At 56.2% G+C, this 19,966-nt stretch overlaps 1 protein-coding gene across 2 annotated transcripts in view; it reads left to right on the top strand.

The window, feature by feature from the left end:
* EPHB1 (EPH receptor B1) overlaps window positions 1-19,966 on the top strand; it is a 79,670-nt gene that overhangs the window by 8,126 nt on the left and 51,578 nt on the right. For both annotated transcript variants that reach the window (XM_054835293.1, XM_054835292.1), the window contains exon 2: window positions 18,614-18,678. In XM_054835293.1, coding sequence (XP_054691268.1) covers window positions 18,614-18,678 — 65 coding nt within the window. The remainder of the gene's footprint in view (window positions 1-18,613; window positions 18,679-19,966) is intronic.

Raw genomic sequence — 19,966 nt, 5'->3', positions numbered from 1 at the left:
CCTGGCGCTAAAACAGACGCTTAGATGGAGGGATGGAGCAGGGAAGGGCGACGATTGAAGTTTTATGGAGGCTTTTTTTTTTTTTTTTTATTTCTTTTCTGGCAATCAGAGGCTGGGGAGGGGCCTTTGATTACTAGAGACCTCCACTTGCTTTAACCGCTTCCTTAGCTGCGGGGTCGGAGCCGACTCATTATCATCCTCGCTAGGGTCCTGTTGATATGAGGATAATTGCTTTTTGCTCAAAAGACATTAAATCACCGCGGAAGAGGCAAAGGGGTGTGAATTACATCTTCCCCGGGAAAACCAGGAACCCAGCAGAAGAGTTAAAAAGGAACCGGCGTCCTCGGGAGGCAGAAGGAGAACGGCGGGGGGGGGGGGTCTGCTCCGGTCCCGCTGGGCAGCCCCCTGCCCTCCCGTGCTTGGGACAGGCTGGGGTGGCCCAAAGAAATAGCTGAGGCTTGGCCTTGGTAGGTGGCCGGGCACTTTAATTTTATCTTTTTTTCGCCCAACACCTGTAGATTCATGTTTCCAACCCCCCCAGGGAACGAGACGGACGCGTAGGGACAGAGCAGGGATGCTCTGCGTGCTCTGCATCAGCTCTGCTTTCCATCTGAAACAAACCTCCTCGGAAAGAACAGAATTTGGCTTTTCGAGGTCGCCGGTGTATCGTCAGAAGTATTTCCCGCAATGTCTTCGATGAGTTCGGGACCTTCGCGTCATACCACCCGCAGCGCCAGCGAGGTTGCTCTGTAGGTGTTGCTCACCACGTGGCCGCTCCATCCCCACGCTCCTGCCGCGGTTATTTTCAAAGCAGCGATGTCGGGTCTCCGCATCCCTTAACGAGGGCTGGGAATTACGGCCGTGACCAAGCCCGAGACGCACAGCGCTGCTCCCCGGCCCGTGGGGTCCGAAGCTGCCCAGAAGCTTCACGCAAGCGGGTGAACCCCCCCGGAGACACGTGGCCGTTGCTGTCCGTGCTTTCTTCCCCCCTCGAGATGAAATTGCCGGTGGGGGTCTAAGCCATTTGAGCTTGTCAGGCTCTTGGCGGAGGCACCGGGAGGTCACGTATAACGATGTTGCTGGGACCAGATACGGAGCTGTAAAGTGGTGATTTCTGCTGTAATAAAATTTAGGAGGATCAGCTCCGTGCTGCGTTTCCTGGGGAGGGACGTGCGGCTCCTTGAGCCACGTGCATTGCACCCGGTAACCTTATTCTTGCATCAGCTGTGCAGGAATTAAAGGCACCGATTCCTTTTTTTTTTGATTGGTTTTTTTTTTTTTTTGGACCCACCTGGGGTAGGGGCCCCCCCGACCCCGATCCGTGGATGCCGAAGCCGACCTTGCGGAGGAGAGGAGGTGTGGGAGCTGTCAGGTCCCGAGCTAGTTGTATTCGATACCTTTCTAAAAATTGGCTTTTATTATCCCTCCTTGTGCCGTGCGTGTGTTATTACCGAAATGGCTGGCACCGCCGCGCACACGCGGGAGTCTGCTGCGCTGAAAGGCTTGCTCGAAAGCCTGCCCAAGGCTAGAAAAAGACGCTCATTAACTTGAATGGGCTTTGGCCGAGGCTGGCCGGCGAAAACCGGGCTGCTTTGAGAAGGATGCTGCTTAGAGCACCCTCCGGCTCTGCCTTCGAGTGCCGGCGCTGGGCTTCGCTCGCAGGGCTGGCCGGGGCCAGGAAAACCCTTGCTCCTGCACGGTCTGCTCCTCAACTCGTCAGAAAATAGTCCGGCGGCATCCCCGGGGCTCCCTGCCTTACCCCGCGCCCCAAAACGCTCCCCGCCCCCCGTGTTTTCTGACCCCACCGGGCTGGCGTGCGACTTGGTCGCTCCCAAACACAATCTCTTGAGTCACCAGCCCAGCAGATTTTTAATTTATTTTATTTTATTTTTTTTCGGTGGTGCTTCGCGGCAAGGCACGTTTTTCTTTCTTTCTTTCAAGCTTTGCGACGCTCAGGGAAAACTGGGATGTCTTTTGAAACATTTCAAGTATTCCTAATAGGTTACCTTGAAAGCTTTCTTCAGTCTTGAATGAATCAAAGTGCAAATGTTTATAATGCGACACCCACGCAGACTGGGAGAGGAATTTTATTAAGGCAGGAGAGTCAGAAAACAATAATAATAAAACATGTTTTATGAAGTTGGCGAGAAACTTATAAACTAGGTGAAGTTTTACAGCATATGAATTTGATACAAGTTGTAAATTTGAATTCCCAGGCCGGTCCTCAGGTCTTGCTCTTTATTACCTGAAATAACATTCTCCGCTTTTAATAGCTGGCTGCAGCAGAGCGAACGCGGTTTTATCTTTCTAAATGATCTGTCGTGCGAGTCCTGTAATCAAACTTTCACTCATCCCAAAGACTTTCAGCCCTTTCCTTGAGCAACGCGGCGGCTGGCGCTAATTAGCAAATAACCGCTAGTTGCTTCGCCGTGGCGGGGGAACCTTGGAAATCCCGACGTACGTTCCCTGGTTTGGATTATTTAGGTTGTTTCCCAGCGGAAACAACCTTACCGTCTGAGAAGGGAGGAAGTTTTGTTAACGCATCAGCAAAAAGGGGCTGAAAGACACTCCCCATAAATCGGCGTATTGCACTAACGACCCGCTGCCCGTGGCACTGCTGGGAGGCACGCGGGCGCTCGCCGGGGCGTCGTTTCGAGGTGTTTGGGGTTTGCCCTTTTTTCCCTGGGGTGCGACCCAGGGGCTGGCGAGGTGCCTGGGCTGGCTGTGTGCCCATCCCGGGGTGGCATTTAACGTGTGCGTACGTCGTGTGTCCCCCCCCGGCTCTGGCTCCTCCGTGCTGCTCGGCTGTCGGTGGCTGCGTGCGATGGAAACGTATGAAATGGTTTGTCGGGCCCCTGCGCGCACGCCGGCGGGTTATTCCTCTTCAAAAAAATAACGTGGTAACTTCAGTAAAGCGTTCCAGCTAGTTGCCAGATTATTCCCTTTAAAATGGGAAAGTAATTAGGGATGTTTTTTTTAAATAGGCTTCCCACCCTTGGATCTGCTGGGATTAGCGTACGTGGGTGTGTAAATATTTAGTTTCCAAGGACTTTTTCTTCCCCCCCCCCTCTTCCTTGAAGAAACAGCAACAATAAGCGATTGAAATGAGGCAGCAGCTATGCTTGGACACTTTCCCCGGCATCCAAAATATAATGGAAATTAAAGATGACCCACAAAGGAAAATGAAATTAAAGTTCTTGTGGCGCGATGCACCAAGCCGGCTTTCAAAACGCGGGTTTCCTCTGCTTGCGCCTGAAGTTGAAGAGGTGTTGCCTCTGGGTGATGGAGCACCGGTGCGACCCCGGGAGCTAGGGTTGAGCGTGGGGTGGTGGGCTGAGGGCAGGCCTTCCAACAGCTGCCGCGGGGGGTGCTTTGGTTAATCCCCTTTAATATTTTGGAGAGACACAAAATTCCCATTCTGCGAGAAGTCTTGGCCTTTCCGACGCGCCTCAGTTTGGTGGAAGAAGGCTCCCGGCTGTCCCCTGCCTGCCTGGGACGATGCTCCTGCGTGGGAGGAAGGAACCCCCGCGGGGTTTGCTTCCCCGAGGAGGGGGAGCTCCGGGCGGGTTTGTGCCCGAGACTCTTTCCCCAAAACCACGTAAAAGGGGGAGGGAGGCAGCTGGGGGAATCGCTTCCCGGGCCAAAGCGGGCTGGTGTCTTCTCCTGGGCTGCACCGAGGAGACCTTTCGCTTGGAGTAAGGCAGCGTGGACGGGGCTGAACCTTCTGCCTGCTAGCTTGGGGGGGATTTTTGAGCTGGTTTTCGTTCGTGGAGGTCTCCCTCTGACATCCAAACAATTTAGCCTTTTTGCACCCAGGCGCTTTGGTGTTTGGATTCAAACCCCGTCTTGTTTTGAAGCTGGTTGCGGTGTTTGCTGTGTGTTCGTAAAGCTGGGAAGGCGAGCAAGGAGCAGCTGAAATCAGAAGCAAAATACGTGGTTAGATGCAAAAATGGTTTTAACCGCGCGATCTGGTGGAGTTGCAGATTAAAGGAACGGTTGAAACCAATAATTCACGCAACTCTCTTCGAGGTCTGCGTCCCTGGAGACCCCCAGAGCCGTTTCTACAGCTGACAAACACCCTCCCCAAGCCGGGGGAAGCCAGAACTTGCGTTCCCCGTCCATCTGATGAATAAATCCCAAGCCCTAGCGCGGCATCGGAAAGCCGCCAGAAGAAAACCTGGCTCAGAAGACAACTTGCACAGCCCCAAGGTTTGGAGGTCGGGAGCCATCATGGGTGTGTGCCACATGGCTTTGGTCCCCGTCCCGCTGCTGGGCGATGTTCATAAGGTACTTTTGGGCCGTCGGTGCTTAAAATGCTCGTGCACCCGTCGTTTCTCTTCCTGGCAGGGGTTATTTGTTGCGGGCGTTAACCCAGGGCTGCCGTTCGGGTGCCTCGGTCTTTCTTTCAAAGGTTGCATTTGGGCTGTTCAGCCGTAATTGGCAACTTCTGGACTTTTTGTTTGCTTGCCCGCATGCTGGAAAGCCTTCAGAGGTTGTTTAGGAGGCAAAGGGAGCCTGCAGATCTAGATTTTTTTTTTTATTGTTATTATTATTATATAGTATTATAATTAAAACATATTTTTAGCAGCTGAAATTCGAGCCTGTCTGGGTATTTATACAGCAAGATGTTTTGGATGAGGAATAGGCCAAGACAGTCACGTGGTTGGGGCCAACGTGAAACAAAAGAATCCATTTATTATCCAGGCAGGAAATTTGTTCTTCGGGATGTTGTAGCTGCAGACATAATGATTTCATTTCCTCCGGTTCACCCAGATTAATGGCTTGTGCTCTTTTGTTTGTGTGCCTGTGTTATTTCTGCAACGCGGCTCCGCGCTGGTGTGTGCGAACACGTGTGCAAGCGCCCTGGGCAAGACGGGGTGGGGGGAGCACGGGGGGGGGTCTCCGGGTTGGGCTGCAGCAGGCTGGTTGGGTGGTTGGGGTGGGGTGGGATGGTGGGAGAGCCGAGCGAAGCCTGTGGGACCACCCGTGGGGTCCTTCCTGGCAGCGGTGATGGGTGTCCTGGTGCACGTGCCTCTCCGGGGGTCTGCTCCTCCTGCATCTCCAGGGGTCTGCTCCTCTGGTTGTGGTCACCGGGACAGCGAGGGCTGTTTTCCTGGGGAGTTGGGATGGGGGAGATGGAGAGGTTGAGACACAAGCGCGAGCGTCGACTTTACGGAAGGCACGAGAGCAGCACGTCTTCTCCATGGCCGTGCTCAAGGGTCTACGTAGCTGTTGTGTAACTTGGAAACCCAAACCTTTGCACCCTCCCGGATATCGCGTTGGGAAGCGGCTCCTTTCCCTAGGGAGCCGTGCTGACGCTGTGGTGGGTTGACCCTGGCTGGGGGCCAGGTGCCCACCAGAGCCGCTCTGTCACTGTCCATCCTTCACTAGACAGGAGAAAAGGCATAATGAAAAGCTTGTGGGTCGAGATAAGGACAGGGAGAGATCACTCACTGATTATCGTCATGAGCAAAACAGACTGAACTGAGAGAGGAAATTCATCTAATTTATTAATAGGCAAAACAGAGTAGAGGAATGAGAAAATAAAATCAACTCTTAAAACACTTCCCCCCACCCCTCCCATCTTCCCGGGCTCAACTTCACTCCCGGCTTCAACCTTCCCCCCCTCAGCGGCACAGGGGGACGGGGAGTGGGGGTTACGGAGATGAGTCAGTTCATCTCACGGTGTTTCTGCCGCTTCTTCATCCTCAGGGGGAGGACTCCTCTCATCGTTCCCCTGCTCCAGCATGGAGTCCCTCTCACGGGGTGCAGACCTTCAGGAGCAAACTGCTCCAGCGTGGGGTCCCCCACGGGGTCACAAGTCCTGCCAGCAAACCTGCCCTGGCGTGGGCTCCCCTCTCCACGGGTCCACCGGTCTGGCCAGGAACTTGCTCCAGCGTGGGCTTCCCATGGGCCGCAGCCTCCTTCAGGTGCCTCCACCTGCTCCGGTGTGGGGTCCTCCACGGGCTGCAGGTGGAATCTCTACACCCCCTCATCCTTCCTCCATGGGCTGCAGGGGGACAGCCTGCCTCACCATGGCCTTCACCACGGGCTGCAGGGGGATCTCTGCTCCGGCGCCTGGAGCTCCTCCTCCCCCTCCATCTGCACTGACCTTGGTGTCTGCAGAGTTTGTTACATCTTCTCACTCCTCTCTCCGGCTGCAAAAGCTCTCTCTCCAAGTGTTTTTCTACTTCTTAAATATGTTATCACAGAGGCGCTGATTGGCTTGGCCTTGGCCAGCGGCGGGCCCGTCTTGGAGCCGGCTGGCATTGGCTCTGTCAGACACAGGGGGAGCTTCTAGCAGCTTCTCACAGAAGCCACCCCTGTAGCCCCCCCGCTACCAAAACCTTGCCACGCAAACCCAACACACGCGCAGGGATGCAGGCACGGCGATGGGTGGGCAGCTCCTTCCCTGCCTGGTGGGTTGGCCTTGCACGCCAGGCAGGTCCCAGCCCCTGTGGGGCCGCTGGCCATCTGGGAGCTGGTGGCACTTATGCTCCCTCCTCAATCCAAAAACCCCGACGGACCCGTCTTTGTGGACACGACAAGATTAGCGGCAGCATTAATTGCTCCCTTTCTTGCTTTCTGAGCGTTCGGCATTTGAAAGCCGTGCAACAGGCAAATGATGCCGTTGCGTTGCTATCGCCTGAAAGGGCCTCGCGGGGTTTCGACGCAGAGCTTTTAATTAGCGCGACCGCGATAGAACTTCTGTTCTGGATTAATCTGGAGTAACCTCGTGGAGTTGGAAGCACCTGTCTGTGCTGAGGAGTTGAACGTGGTGCTGCCTAGGACCTGGGCTGGAGAAGGTTTGGTGACCATCTTGCTGCCCTTGTGCCCGGCTCTTCCTCCTTCCCTCCCTTAGGTGTTTAAATTCGGGGAGGAGAGAGAGTTTCAGCCATCCCTTCTGGAGGAGGTTTCCCTGCAAGGACATACCTCGCTGAAGGAAGACCCTCTTGGCCATTAAGGCGCATCTGCCATCGTTCCTGCCATCTTCTCGGTGCTCGTGTGCAACGATCCCATCTTGCACCTTCTTGCTTTTGTTCTCCTGAGCTTTTGTGCCATGGGGCTGAAGGTGCGAGCCCACCATCCAAAAGCTGTGGAGGAGAAGGATGGGGAGCTCCTGGTACCCTGGGGAGCTGCAGGTGCTTTCTCCCCACCTGCTTGTCCTACTGAATCGCTCCCGTGTCACCCAGGTGACAGAGTTTGTGGGGATGCGACAGCTCCTTTGCGCGGATGATGATGAACAGTAATGAGACCCAGAGCGCAGGGTGGGTGTGAAGTGATTTATGTCAGTAAGGAAACCACAATCGGGGAGGATGGGTCAGCATCATCAGGAGACGAGGGCATGGAGATGCGCTTAGGGGGGACTTTATCATCAACCGGTGCCGCTTTAAAAACGAGCAGAGCTGGTGTTGAGTGAAATGGAGCCGTGCCAGTCACGCCGGGACCGTTCGTTGCCCGTGGTGGCCCGTAGGCACCTCCCGGGGGTCGGCCGGTGTCCGGGCTGGCAGGCTGCCGGAGCTGGCTCTGGTGGGCTTCTCCTTGCTTCCCTCCCTGCAGCAACCCCACGCCAAAGCGCTTCGGTGAGGTGTCACCCGTGTGTTAGGTTGGGCCAGCTCTACCCATGCGCTCGGGAAGGAAACTGTCCTGGCGAGGGGGGGAGGAACTAATCCCCCGAACCCGCCTTGGCGCCGCTCCCGGTGCGCAGATGGCTGTCCTCATGCTAGAGCCTTTTCCCAGCTTGCACCCGCGCAGGCGCCGGGGCTGGAGGCAGGGGTGTGCGGGGCAGGCCGGCTGCCAAACGGCACCTCCTGCCAGCATCCTCCTCTTCCTCTTCCTCGCCTCCCAGGGCCGCTGGGAGCAGTGGCCGCTCGGCAGCTCAACCGGCCGCTGCAGCCTGCGGGGAAAAGCTTGGCGTGAGCACGGTCCCGAGCAAAACCTTGCGGTGTAAGGTCGGCTTAGCGCAGCGCTTGTTTTACTTCTCCTACAGTACGGATCCCAGGGCTCCTGGCGCAAGGGGGACGTGCTGGGACGGAGGACCCTGGTGCTGCCTCTGCGCGGGCAGGAGCCAAGGAGGCAGGCAGCAGTTCGCCAAAACCGGTGAAGAGCGGTCCCCGAGCCCCCCCCACGCACCCCCTTGAAGGGCATCGTCCAAAGGGGCGACCGCCGGCCCTGCGAGGTGGGGGGGGGAGCGGTCGCTGGTAGCTCCCGGCGGATTCAGGCGAGGGTTTAGCATCGTCAGAGCGGGTACAGCGCCTCGCGTGAACGGGCGTTCGGAAATCGGGGCGAACACGTTTTGTTATTTACTCAACGGACCAGCTGTCGCGTGCCTACGTACCTGAAGATGGCTCAGATCGATAGTAAAATTTTCAGGAGAGGATGCAGGACAGTTAGAGATCCCAGCCACTGGCCGTTTGACCAAATCTGAAAATGAAGAAGAAGAAAAACTAAGTCCCAAGCAGAGCGGGGAGAGCCAAGGGATGGGTTTGCAGGGCGTTTTGGGAGGCTGCGTTTGGATGTGGGGTCTGCTCACGGGGTGCGCGGCCCTTCGCAAGGGACCTGCTGGCTTTGCCCGACCCTCTTCCCCCCCAGTTTTCCGACACGCACAGCCTCGCAGCGGGGAGCGCTGGGCAGGCGACGGGGCTCTCTGCCGAGGCATCCCCGGGGGACGCGGGCAGAGCGTTCCCCCATCCCGGCCGCGTCCCGACGGAGACTCCCCCGTGCTGCCGGCGGCCCCGCGTGCTCCCGCGGCGGCACAGATGTATTTCCCTTTGCCTCTCGCGCTCTTTGCCTCACTTGCACTCGCGAGCTGGCTCCAGATGGTGCAAAAACCAGAGAGACGATGCTCGGCGCGGCGGCCGGCGCCGGGAGGGGAGGCGGTGTGGGGAGCTGCTTGCCGACGAGCTTTTGCAGTTTCTTCCGTTTGAGGTTCAATATTTCCACCTCCTCCCCTCGACGGCTGTGCTCCCGTCGACGGGGTCGAGCGCCTCGTCTCCAGCCAGAGCATCCCTGCGTGGCTTTGCTCTCGCCCTCCTGCCTTTCCCCCCTCTCCTCCCCGAGACCCACAGCACACGAGCCGGGGATCTTCAGGATGCATCCTCGCACCAGCAATGCTCTTGTTGGGTTCTTATTTACGCTCGAAAATAACTGGCCAGCCTCCCTGAAGGCTTCAGAACGTGTCGGATGCTGCATTAAAAAACCCCATACGGATCAATCTGGCCGCAGTTGTTCTGCGCCGGGGCTGTGCCGGCAAACTCGCCCTGCGCTCGCTCGTTGCTTGAGTGGGGTTTTTCTTCGCAAACCTCTAACTTTGGGGGGGGGTGGATTTGGTTTCTGGCTTCGGCTGTCAGCAGCCTGGGGCTTTGTCAGGGTGAAAACGAAAGGCTTCTTCCCCAAATTTTGGTGTCTGGGGGAAACACCAAGCACTTGGCTGTGTTGGGAGGAGGCGCGCATGGGCGAGGAGATGCTGTTCTCCAACCCCCGAGTCCCCCGACGGTGCTTGCTCGCTGTCTGAGCAGTCTGTCATGTTCGTAGCTCATGCAGAATCCCTTTGACATTTTAAAATAAGATCTAGTAAATAGGAGCCGGACGATGCCAGGTGCATCTCTCGTGGTGAGGGCTCTTTGACAGCACGGCTGGCATTTTAGATTTAGGGCTCTATGAGATGCATGTTTTTGTAGTGAGCTTGAAGCTTTTCTGGAGAACACGGTCCAAAACAGTGACTCATCCTGAATCTCTAAAGTAAGTGGTGGCGTGTAGGGAAATGCAGGATAAATGTTTTGATTTTTTGAGAGCTTTCCTCATAGGCAGTGCTATCCCGGAATAAGGCAAAATAAATCCAGCCGGGAAGGAGAGCCGCAGGGAAAGGGGAGGACGGGTCTGGTGCCTTAGTTCAGCAAAACTTACTGCACCGACTCCAGCGTTGCCTCCGCACTGGCGGCCTTGAAGGTTGCCTTGGCTTTGTAGCCGATCGCGTATGAGCACGCTGCTGGGGAGGTCCCCCTGCGATCCCGGGGGCAAACGTCCTGTGCGTATCCAGGCGGAAAGGCTGCGCACCCCTTTAATTTATCCTAGCGCCTGTAATTGCGGGTGCTGTTGGTGTTCATGGCAGCTCTGTCTTCTCAGTCGACTAATTCTGTATTTAGGGGTTATCGTTTCGGAGGGAATCCCGGCTGATGAGGAGCCCAGTTCCACTGAACTCGTTAGGCTTCCATGGTCCTTGTCTGCGCAACCTCGAACCCTGCTCTTCCTTCTTTATTTTCCCCTTTTTTGGGGTTCCTTGCTTTCTCGTAGCATGATGAAGATCAAGCCCTCTCTTCCCAAGAGAAGAGCTCCTGGCAGAATGTCCTACTCCTGGGTGAGCTCGCTTGCTTCCATTCAACCTGCCTTGAGCGCACCACGTGCAGCCGACGCTGGCGCATGGCTGTTGAGCCACAGAAAAGTAGCAGAAGGTACGAAGCTGTTGACATCGCTCCCCGATGTTTGGGTTATCCCTGCCGTCCCTTAAGGTGCTGTGCTCCTGCTGGGATGTACGATGGGTTTGGGGTACTGGATCCTCCTCGCTCGCTTGGCTGGTGAGATGGTTGTCCAAGCCAGCTGGTCTCCATCCAAGAAGTCCAGTGGTGTGAGGCTGCTGTGCCCAGCTCGTGCCGAAGCAACCTGACTGTGTGACAAGGGATAGCGTGTCCTCGGGCTCCTGACCTTCACAGCCTTCACCTGCTTTGGCGTGTGCTCCTGGCTGGCGATAGCATTGGATGGTGAAGAGCGGATGATTGCCCTTCCCCAGCCTAGGCAATCTCTCATTCAAGCCAGACCTTCTCACACCACCCAGCTGGACCTCGAGTTGGAAGGTGCTGCTTCTCCTGGGCAGCCTTACAAGCTTTTTGGAGGGTAGGGTTTCTGGGAAAGCCTCGGCCCATCCCTGGGTGACTAAGTTCCTGTTTGACATCTTCTGGAGGATGAAACGAGGAACTGCCAAGCTTTGACATATGGCAATTTTTGGGGCGGGCTGCGGTGTTCCGTGATGCTTGTTGGCAACCCAGCCTCGAGAAGGCAAAGATGGGGATTTAAATGCATCGTGACATTTGTTCTGGGAAACGTTCTCCTGAAAGATAGCCATGTCGTCTTACAGCCCTGGATCGCTGCTCTGGCGGTGGCGTGGTGGAGGAGCTGGGTTTTTGGGATGGCTGGGTCTGTCTTGGTGGGCTGGAGCGTTCACCGAAGTTCTCTCTCAACCCTTGGCGTTGCTTGACTTGGAGCTGCCAAACGCACCTGCGCCCATGTAAATACCTACATATATGCCGCGATCTATGCGTATAGCACGCGCGGGTTTTGTACGTGATGTCGGAACTGACTTTGTCACTGGGCGAGCAAATGAGCTCCTTGTATTTGGAAAATGTTGGCTCACCTGTAACGTGCCATCCTGAGATTTTTTTCCCGTTGCCTCCAACGTCTGCTTTGAGCTCAGTGGATTAAAACTCATTCCCAATTTTTCTAAAATAGGTTTGCAATTTGGAAAACAAAAGGTATCGAAAGCCCTATCTTCTCTCTCTTATCTTTATATTTGATTTGGTCCCCTTTGTCTTTTTTTTCCCCCATAATGCGCGCTTTTTTTTTGGTAATTCTCTGTCGTTTCCTTCCCTCTCTTATCTCTCCCTCTGCAGTTCTCTCTCTTTTCCTCTATTCCTCTCCCCCTCTCCCCTGTAATTTATTTGCAGGCAGGTTGTCTCTTTGATTTACTATATCTCTCCTCGGTAGGATTATGATAAATGGATTGTATGGCTCCGGCTGAGCTTGTCCGACACCACGTACCTGCGCTGGGTCAAGCCCTTTCGGAGTGTGAAAACCGAGGGGAGATGCTGGGGCTGGGGCTCCTCTGCAGGGAGCAGCGAGTGTTGGTAAACAGGGACTTGGTCCGTATGGTCCGCACTTTACATCACCTCCTGAATTTTTTTTTTTAGCCTGTGTTGGGCGTGGGGTTCAGTGGAGGTTTTTTTTTTTTTTTTTTTTTTTTTTCCCTGTGCTTTTCTGCTACCTGATACGCTGGGTTGGCCGTGCGTATGAGTACGCACGTACGCTTGCAAAAATTCAAGCAGGTATTTTATTGGGCGCTTTCAGTCACATCAGCTGGCATATTTCAATTTACCGTGTCCCGGTACGGATAGTGCTTGCCGCTCGTAATTAGAGCGTTTCATCCCGCAGCCGCAGCAGGCAGCGGTTTATTGATAAAGTTGTTATATAGTTGCTGAGCAAACACCCCCAAATCTGAGCTTCATTAAGTTATCGCCTGCCCTGCTGCGATGCATCTTCATTGCGCGCTGAAATCCATGCCATTGACGGGAGATCCCGGAGGAGGTCCGGGGCTGTGCTGTGCGGCCGCGGCTTAATGCATCCCGTCACAAATTGACACAGCACGCTCGTCCTCGGCTGAGATATATAAATTCTTTCCCTTTCCAGCCGAAAATTGGGGTTTTTTTGGCCACTGCAGACCTTCTCGTGCCGGCTGGTGGCCGCGCATAGCCGTGTCACGGCTGAGATGTCTTTGCGGAGCGAGCGCGGCTGCTCCTCTCCCCCGAGAGCTTCCTACAGAGCCCAAAGCACCAGCGGTTTCCTTTAAGATACAGGCAGAAAATGTCGCGTGTTGGCTTGTTTTGTTGTTGTTCGGCGCATCCTCTCCCTCCTCGCCTGGGTTTGTTACTGGGTGGGTAATCCTTCATAACAAACCCGCGGGAGATTGATGGGGAGAGCTCGTTATGCACTTCCAGAGCCGTTTCACCGTCATTCCGTAGCAGCAAAATGCACCATTAAAGGCAGAGAGCCATGGGAACGATGGGACATAATTAGTTGTTGCTGTAATATTTTTGATTGAAAGTGTATAGATACTGTAAGCGGCTCTTTCGGAAGCCGATGCTCTCAGGAAACCGTTAAGAGGAGCAGCAAGGCTTATCAAAGGGGAGAAGGGCGATCCTGCTCTTACCCTGCCCGCCTCTCCAGCGCCATAATTAAACCGTCCGGGACATGTCACGGCGTTGGTTCACACCACGCAGCCGCCGGCTCCTTCTCGGCACGAGGGGCAAACAGCGGTGTTCCCTCCCAATTAAGAGCAGGAGCTGGACGGGGAGTCCTCCCTGCAGAAGAGGCTTTTTTTTAATTTTTTTTTTTTTTTTTTGGCAGAGCCGCGTGGTTCTTGTGTTCCTGCTTTTTTCCCAGCTTAGTCCGAAGTTCTGGATATATCGAAACCTCGCGCGGGTGAACCTGGACGGCATTTGTGGGGTGTCGTGGTCAGAAGCATGGTCATGGAGAGCAACCTGAAACTTCTCGGGCAACCTCCTGGTGTGTGAGCTCCTTCATCTATGGGAGAATAGTGAGAATGAAACTCGGATTATTCCCCTTAAAATCAGATTAGTCACCTGCGGGACTTTCTTTCCATTGACATCGAGAGGCGCAATGGAGACCACGTGCGTATAGGTAGCGGTGATGAAAGCCACGATGCGATCTGGGCCCGTCTTGAAGTCATGACAACCGCAGGAAGGCAGAGCTCGTGGCATCACAGCAGTTAATGTTATTTAGCACTAGTCTTGGTAATAATGCGTCTTGGCTCCGTTTCTCTATTGTTCCCTTTCTCTGGTAATGTCACCAAACTTGGACAGAAGCTTCCCAAGCTGTGCGCTTGCCTCGGGCTGATTTCGCTGAAGCGCTCGGGAGAGGAAAGGGGGGGGTGTAGGAAAGCAAGCTTGGCGTTTACGAGCACGGGATAGAGGGGAAAATAGGGTGCTTTGCGTACGGAAAAAGCCTTGCCGCCGTTCCCCGTCAGAAAGTCGTGCTGCGCGGCTGGGGCTGCCCCAGAGACGGGCCCTGGGGCCGGACTGCGCGCTGACCCGTCGGCGCTTTGCTGGAGGGCGCGTCGGGACGAGCCTGGGGAGACCCCACGCTCGGAGCACCCTCTGCCCCTCCGGACCCGAGCCCCGCACGGCCACGCGTGCCCTCCCGTCTCCCCTCCTGCAGGTTCGGCCATCGACTCGCACCTCTGGCTCCCCGTCCATCTCGGGGGGCTCGTTTCCAGCAGCTGGCATCCCTTCCAAATCTCTCTCCCCATCTGTTGTTACCAAGCCTCCTCTCTCTCCTTATTTTACTTAATTTCTATCTTTTTTTTTTCCTCTTGGTCGTCTCAGACACGCCTGCGCCTCTCTGCATATGCCCAAGCATTTGCTTTCGAGTGCCTTAGGCTGGTTCCTGCCATTATCTTCTCGCAGGAGCGAGAGCTGCTGCTTCTTGCTCTGGGAGAGGGACCGTGTCCCCGAGGCATCGATTGAGGAGCGCGGCACTCGTAGAAGTTTCTTCGTGGCCTCCCTGAGCAGAAAAATGTATTGTTAGATCTTTCTTTCCAGACCGTTGAAAAAAACGTGGTCAGGTCGGGTTGGCCTCCATCTCTCTCTGCCCGTAGCCGGGGAGAAGTCACGCTGGGGAGGTCCGAAATACGGGTTTCAGGCTGGCGATTTTGGGAAATAATTTCCACTTTGTTTTGGGTAGTTCAGAAAGGTTTTTTTCTGGAAGAGGCTTAAATCCTGGTGGGAAGGGTGGTCGGCAAGCCGGCGTTTGCTGGTGTGAAACGAAGGCAGCTCCTGCGCTGCCGTGCTCCGCGCCCGGCTGTTCTCACCCCCTAAATATCTTATTTTCCTGCCCCGCCGCTTGAATGGCGCCGGCCCACCCTTTGCTCCTGCGAGCTGTGGCTGATCCCGCCGCGGGCATCGGCTCTGGCCGCTGCCCGGGAGGGTGCGGGGAGCCCGGGATGGCGGCGAGTCCTCCCTGCCTGCATCGCGCGAGTGCCATCACAGATGGATGCGCTGCTCGGCGGCGAGGAGGCTGGTGCATTCTAATTGCTGGCATCTTTACTCGTTACGAGTGTAATTGTGAGTAGACGTTTGTTTTTGTATTGATAATTAGGGACTGGAACAGATGGCGAAGGCTTAGTTTAAAGTAATGTGTCCATTAAAGAAAATCTACTGTATACAGCTGAAGATTCTTCACTCTAAGAGAGCTCAGCTCGTCGGAGCGGGGTTCGTCTTCTCCCTAACGAGGGCTTCGGCCATCGCAGCCTGGTCAGCTGCCGTCAGCGCCTCCGGGTCCCGAAAACTTCTCCGAGCGAGCGTGTCCGGGGTTCGCCCTGCGTGGCTAATGATGCTGGATGTGGGAGGCGCGGGGAGACGGTGTACCCCTGCGCCGACACGTCTGGGGCGGGGGGGGGGTGTGTGTTAATTAATCCCCAGTGCCAAATAACGAGGACTGGGCCTCGCAGCAGGACGAGGCAGGCGGGAGGAGAGGTGCGAGGTGTCCCCGCGGCTTTTCCCCGGGCTAACGGCGCTCGGGCGCTGATCCGCAGCCATCCCCTTGTTAGCAGAGCAAAGGGATTTTACTGCCTGTCCCTCCTTTGCCCGCTCCCCAGCGATGGATAGCTGGGGGGGGGTGATCCCTGTGTGTCCCCCCCCGCCCCCCGAGCGATATTTTGCAGCCCCGAGATGGAGACGTGAGCGTTGGGACCCCCATCCTGTCCCCCCTTTCTCTGCGTTGGGGCAAGAGGCGCCCGTGTTTGCAAACCCCCCCGGCTGAAGGAGGGTGCTCGGCAGCCTTAGCCCCGACCGGCCCGGCCGTAAAGGTCCCCGCGGGGTTTCCCCCCCGCCCCGGGGTTACGGTGTCGCTCACTCGGACGTCCCAGAAAATGAGGTGAAATCCATGGTTTCTTCCAAAAGGAAATAGCAGGGAGGGGTCCGTGGGAAGTCGCTCAGCAGAGGCGTGCTGGTGCCAGCACCTCCGCAGTCGCGGCGTTTGCGTGAGCTCGGCAGGAATTTGAGCTGAAAGGGGGGGGATTTAACACATCGTAAAATTCTTCTTATTATTAATTGTTTGGAAAAAAAAAAAAAAACCAACCCAAAACTATTATGCCAGGTTACGGATCTTCTTCTCCGTGGCAGCGTCCTTCGGAGTCGGGGCAGGAGATGGTCTGGGGAGGGTCAGGCGCGTAGCGGTGGCTCTCGGCCCTCTTGGTCCTTTGGTTTGCAAATTCCTTCGGAACCACGGAGCTGTTGAAGCGCAAGTTATGCATCTGCAGCGGAAACTTTGCGAGCGCCACGACCTCCCTGGCCACAGGCCACGCGGTCCCATCAGGACTCGGGAAACCTCCGCACCGAAAGCTTTTTTTGTGGTTCTTTTCAATTTATTAATTTATTTCTCAATTTATGAATGTATTTAGTTAGTTAGTTATTTCGCAGCCTCCTGCTTCGGGAGCTGCTGCGTGCCGCGCCGGCGTTGCTGCTGCGCCTTCCCGCTCTGTTTCCGAAGCGCGGAGCCTTTCCGGGGGGAGCAGGAGGGGAAGGGGTGAGATTTTGGGGAGGGATCCCGGCGGATGCCACCTCGGAGCAGAACCAGTCCTCGCGTGCTACCGTCCTGTGCCACGGCATCAAAAAAAACCTCCCAAAACCCCAGCAAAACCCAACCCAACCAAACCACCCAGGGAAGGAAGCTGCAGGCGCGTGGAACAGGGAGGGAGGTGATGGAGTGAAAATCCTTTCTGAGCAGACCCTCGAAAGAATTGTTTTTCCTGTAACTCGAGCGTCTCCTTTTTTACGGCAGAGGGTGGACGAGCCAGGTCTGGGTCCCAGCCCGGCCACGCTCCCTGGGCGGAGGCTCCGCTGCCTCAGTTTCCCCTGCGCGACGTGAGGACGCCCCGCTTGCTGCGGGGAGGAACACCAAGGGTTTCGGGGCTCTGGGAGCATCCCTCCCTGCGTAGCCGTGCCGGGAGGGGAACCGGGAGATGTTTGCGCAGCCTTTCGCTTCCGCCTTCCCATCGATTTATGCACGGCCGCGTCCGCCTGCTTATTTGAAGGGCCGTAGCGAGGATTAATGACCGCTGAACGAGGCGCGGGGCTGTTTGCAAGGGAGGGAAGGTTTGGTGGCGGTGGGAGCGGAAACTCGGGGAGGCGTGGAGCACGAGACGCCAGCCCCGTTGGGTGCAGCGGGGAGGCGTCGCTGTTAGCCGGCTTCTGCCGACAGAAGGGGACTGAAGCCGTGCAACCCACGTGCCGTGAGAGCACGAAGGCCACCACGCTTTTCTGTTCCCGCACAGACCGGGGCTGGAATGTCTCCTCTCCAAGGGCGCTGGGCAAAGCACGGAGCATCGGGCCGTGGGCTTTGAAGCCCCCCCAAGCCCGGGACCCCTTAGGGGTGCAGAAGGCTTTGCAAGCTCCCTGAGCACCTTGTCCCTCCGTCTCTCGGGGGGCTGCCTTGCTCTCCCCGCCTCCGTAGCCCTGCTAACCTCTCCTGGAGCCGGGCCGGGTCGGCAGCTCCGGCGGCGATTTCGGGAGCGAGGGGAAAGTTTATCGCCGGTGGCAGGGTGGGGAGTTCCCGGTCCCGCTCCTCCGGCTTCCCATCCCGGGGCAGCGGCAAAGGGAGGGGTGGGAGGACTGATAGGAGTCTTGTTTCCCGCTTGGGATTGCTGGAGCGGGCACGGAGAGATTAAAAGCAGCAGTCCGGTTCACATTCCTGGGCTGATTTTTATTTCCTGACCTTGATTTCTCTGCTTGCGCCCGTTTTGCCGGCGCTGCAAAGCCGGCGTGAGTACCTGCGGAGGAACGGGGAGGGACGGGGGATGCTCAGCTACGCCAGCCGCCGGCGGTGCGTCTCCTCCTCCGTTTGGTCGAGACACAGGAATCGAGGAAATGAATCTGCGTGTCTGCTCGCTGCGAACAAATAAATAAAACCTGGAGGATTTTTCCCATCTGTTTCTATATGTTGTTGCTCTCACTATTATCCTTGTTGTGTTTTGGTTTTGTGGTTTGGTTTTTGGTTTGGTTTTTTTTTTTTTTTTTAACAATAAAAGTAGGCGAATGTCAGCTGTATTACAGCTTTTAAATATTTCTCACCAAATCCTCCATCAAAAGACCCCCAGCAGAGGAACATCGCTCCAACAATGTGATTTATTTTTTTTTTTATTTTTTATTTGCACATTTGAAATCATCCTGACAAATAACAACTGTGTGCAACGACAACTCAGGGCACCGGGCAGATGTAGTGCGTAAAACGGGATGTCGAGCCTCGCGGAGCAGAGCAAGGAGCTGCGAGCGAGTCGGACGGGACCCACCGAAAAGCCCGTCCGGGGGGCGGGGGGGCTCTGCCTGCGCTGGGAGCCGTTCCCCAGCCTCGTGCTGCTTCCAGGCAGTCAGTGCAGACTCGCGGGTTAGACACTTTTGGGCATGCATGTAATGACTCCACGAAACGCGGCATCCTCCTTAATATTTTTTTTTTTTTTTTTTTTTTTTGTAGCTGGTAACGCTATTTTTCCTTTCCTAGGCTTGGGAGAGTCAGAGGTGGCAGCGTGGGCTGGGTTCGGGCCGTGACTCTTTGCAGAGAGTCTCGTCCTGCGGAGACTGCTCCGGAGCAGAGCGACCGTCAGTTCGTTAGATGCGTTCGGGCACGCGCTGCTTCATTTCTGAGCAGCTCCCAGGGTCGGACGCTCGCTCCGTGAAAACAACTGAACCGTTTTTCTGTAGCCCTGCGCTCGTTGCGTCATCGGAAACTCTGGGAGTAACTAGTTTGCTTTCCTTTTCTTGTGTTTCCTCAGAAACTTTGATGGATACGCGGACGGCGACGGCCGAGCTGGGCTGGACCGCCAACCCTCCTTCGGGGGTAAGTGCCCCTCGTCCGGCTGCTCCTTACGTGATCTCGTGGGGTTCACGCTATTCCTCCCGAAACGCCGGCGGGGAGCCGGGACGGCGGGAGCAGCAGTGCCCGCGGGGCGGCCAGGGCGTCGCTGTGCCGGCTGGCCCGGGGCTGAGCGTCCCTTCCCCGAACCGGGGTCTCGGCAAAGATTGGAGCTTTTCTCCTGCCCTGCCTGTCCTCCTCCCAGACGAAGGGTCCGGCCCCGTCGCCGCTTTCCATTCCCCCGCTTGCGCCTTCCCTCTCCCTGTGCCAAAAGACTTGTAATTAGGCAACATTAGCAGGCTCAAAACAGCTTTCATACCTGGAACATCATCCGTAATTGCACTCGGCAGTGCTCTTCCCTGGCTATTAATGTCACTTTTATGAAGTAATGAGGAACAAAACACCCTGAGGCACTTAAAACTTCTTTTTTATATAATGTGAGCCTTTGAGGAGTGGAAGCATAAAATAACCTGACTCACATTCCCCTGGCAGAGAGAGGGAGAGATGGAGCCGGGGTGGGGGAGAGGAGCGGCGGCGGGGAGGGGATGCGAGCTGATGGACGGGCATCGCGGTGGGACGGGTACGGCAGCGGGGTCCGTCGGGACGTGGCACCGAAGGGGAAGGGATGCCAGCCCTCGCCTTTGATGGGGTGCGACTGGCTTGGCCAGGTCCTCAAAAGAAATGAGGTTGCACAGCATCACCGAAGCTGAACTACGCGTGCAGTGGGCACGAAATCCCTTCCGGGCACGTCAGAGGCCCTTGAAATGCGGGGCTTTGCCGCTGGATTGCTTCGGAAAAAATCTGGGCCCGGATAAATTGCTGGCAAAGTGCAGGGGGGCTGCGTGCAGGTGATGGAGACGGGATATAAATAGCTGCCAGCAGCTGCTGTCGCTGAAAGCCCGTGCGAGGCTGGCGGGGACCTTGTGGCGGGAGGCAGGGCGGTCTCGCCCTCTGCGGAGCGAAGCCTCTCCCCAGCCCGCATCCCGGCATCCCTCCCCGCGCATCCCGGCTCTTGAGCCCCGGCCCTGCCTCGCGGGCTGCCCTCAGCCTGTCCGTGCCGCGATCCGGCGTTAGCGCTCTGTCGCGCTCCTCTCAGACTCGCTGGCGAGTCTTCTCCTTTACAGGAGCCCGTATAAGATCTTCCACAAAGTATTTTAAAATACCAAGTCCTTTATTTTAGGCCGCAGCGCGTGTTGGAGAGCATGACGTCCCTTGCGAAGTGCCCTTGCTCGCGGACTGGGCTTTTTGCAGTAGCGCCGGGCACTTTGTTGGG

This window comes from Grus americana, chromosome 9 (assembly GCF_028858705.1).
Source record: "Grus americana isolate bGruAme1 chromosome 9, bGruAme1.mat, whole genome shotgun sequence".
Taxonomy (NCBI): domain Eukaryota; kingdom Metazoa; phylum Chordata; class Aves; order Gruiformes; family Gruidae; genus Grus; species Grus americana.
The sequence above is the reverse complement of the archived record's forward strand: the minus strand, read 5'-3'. Positions and strand labels throughout refer to the sequence as shown.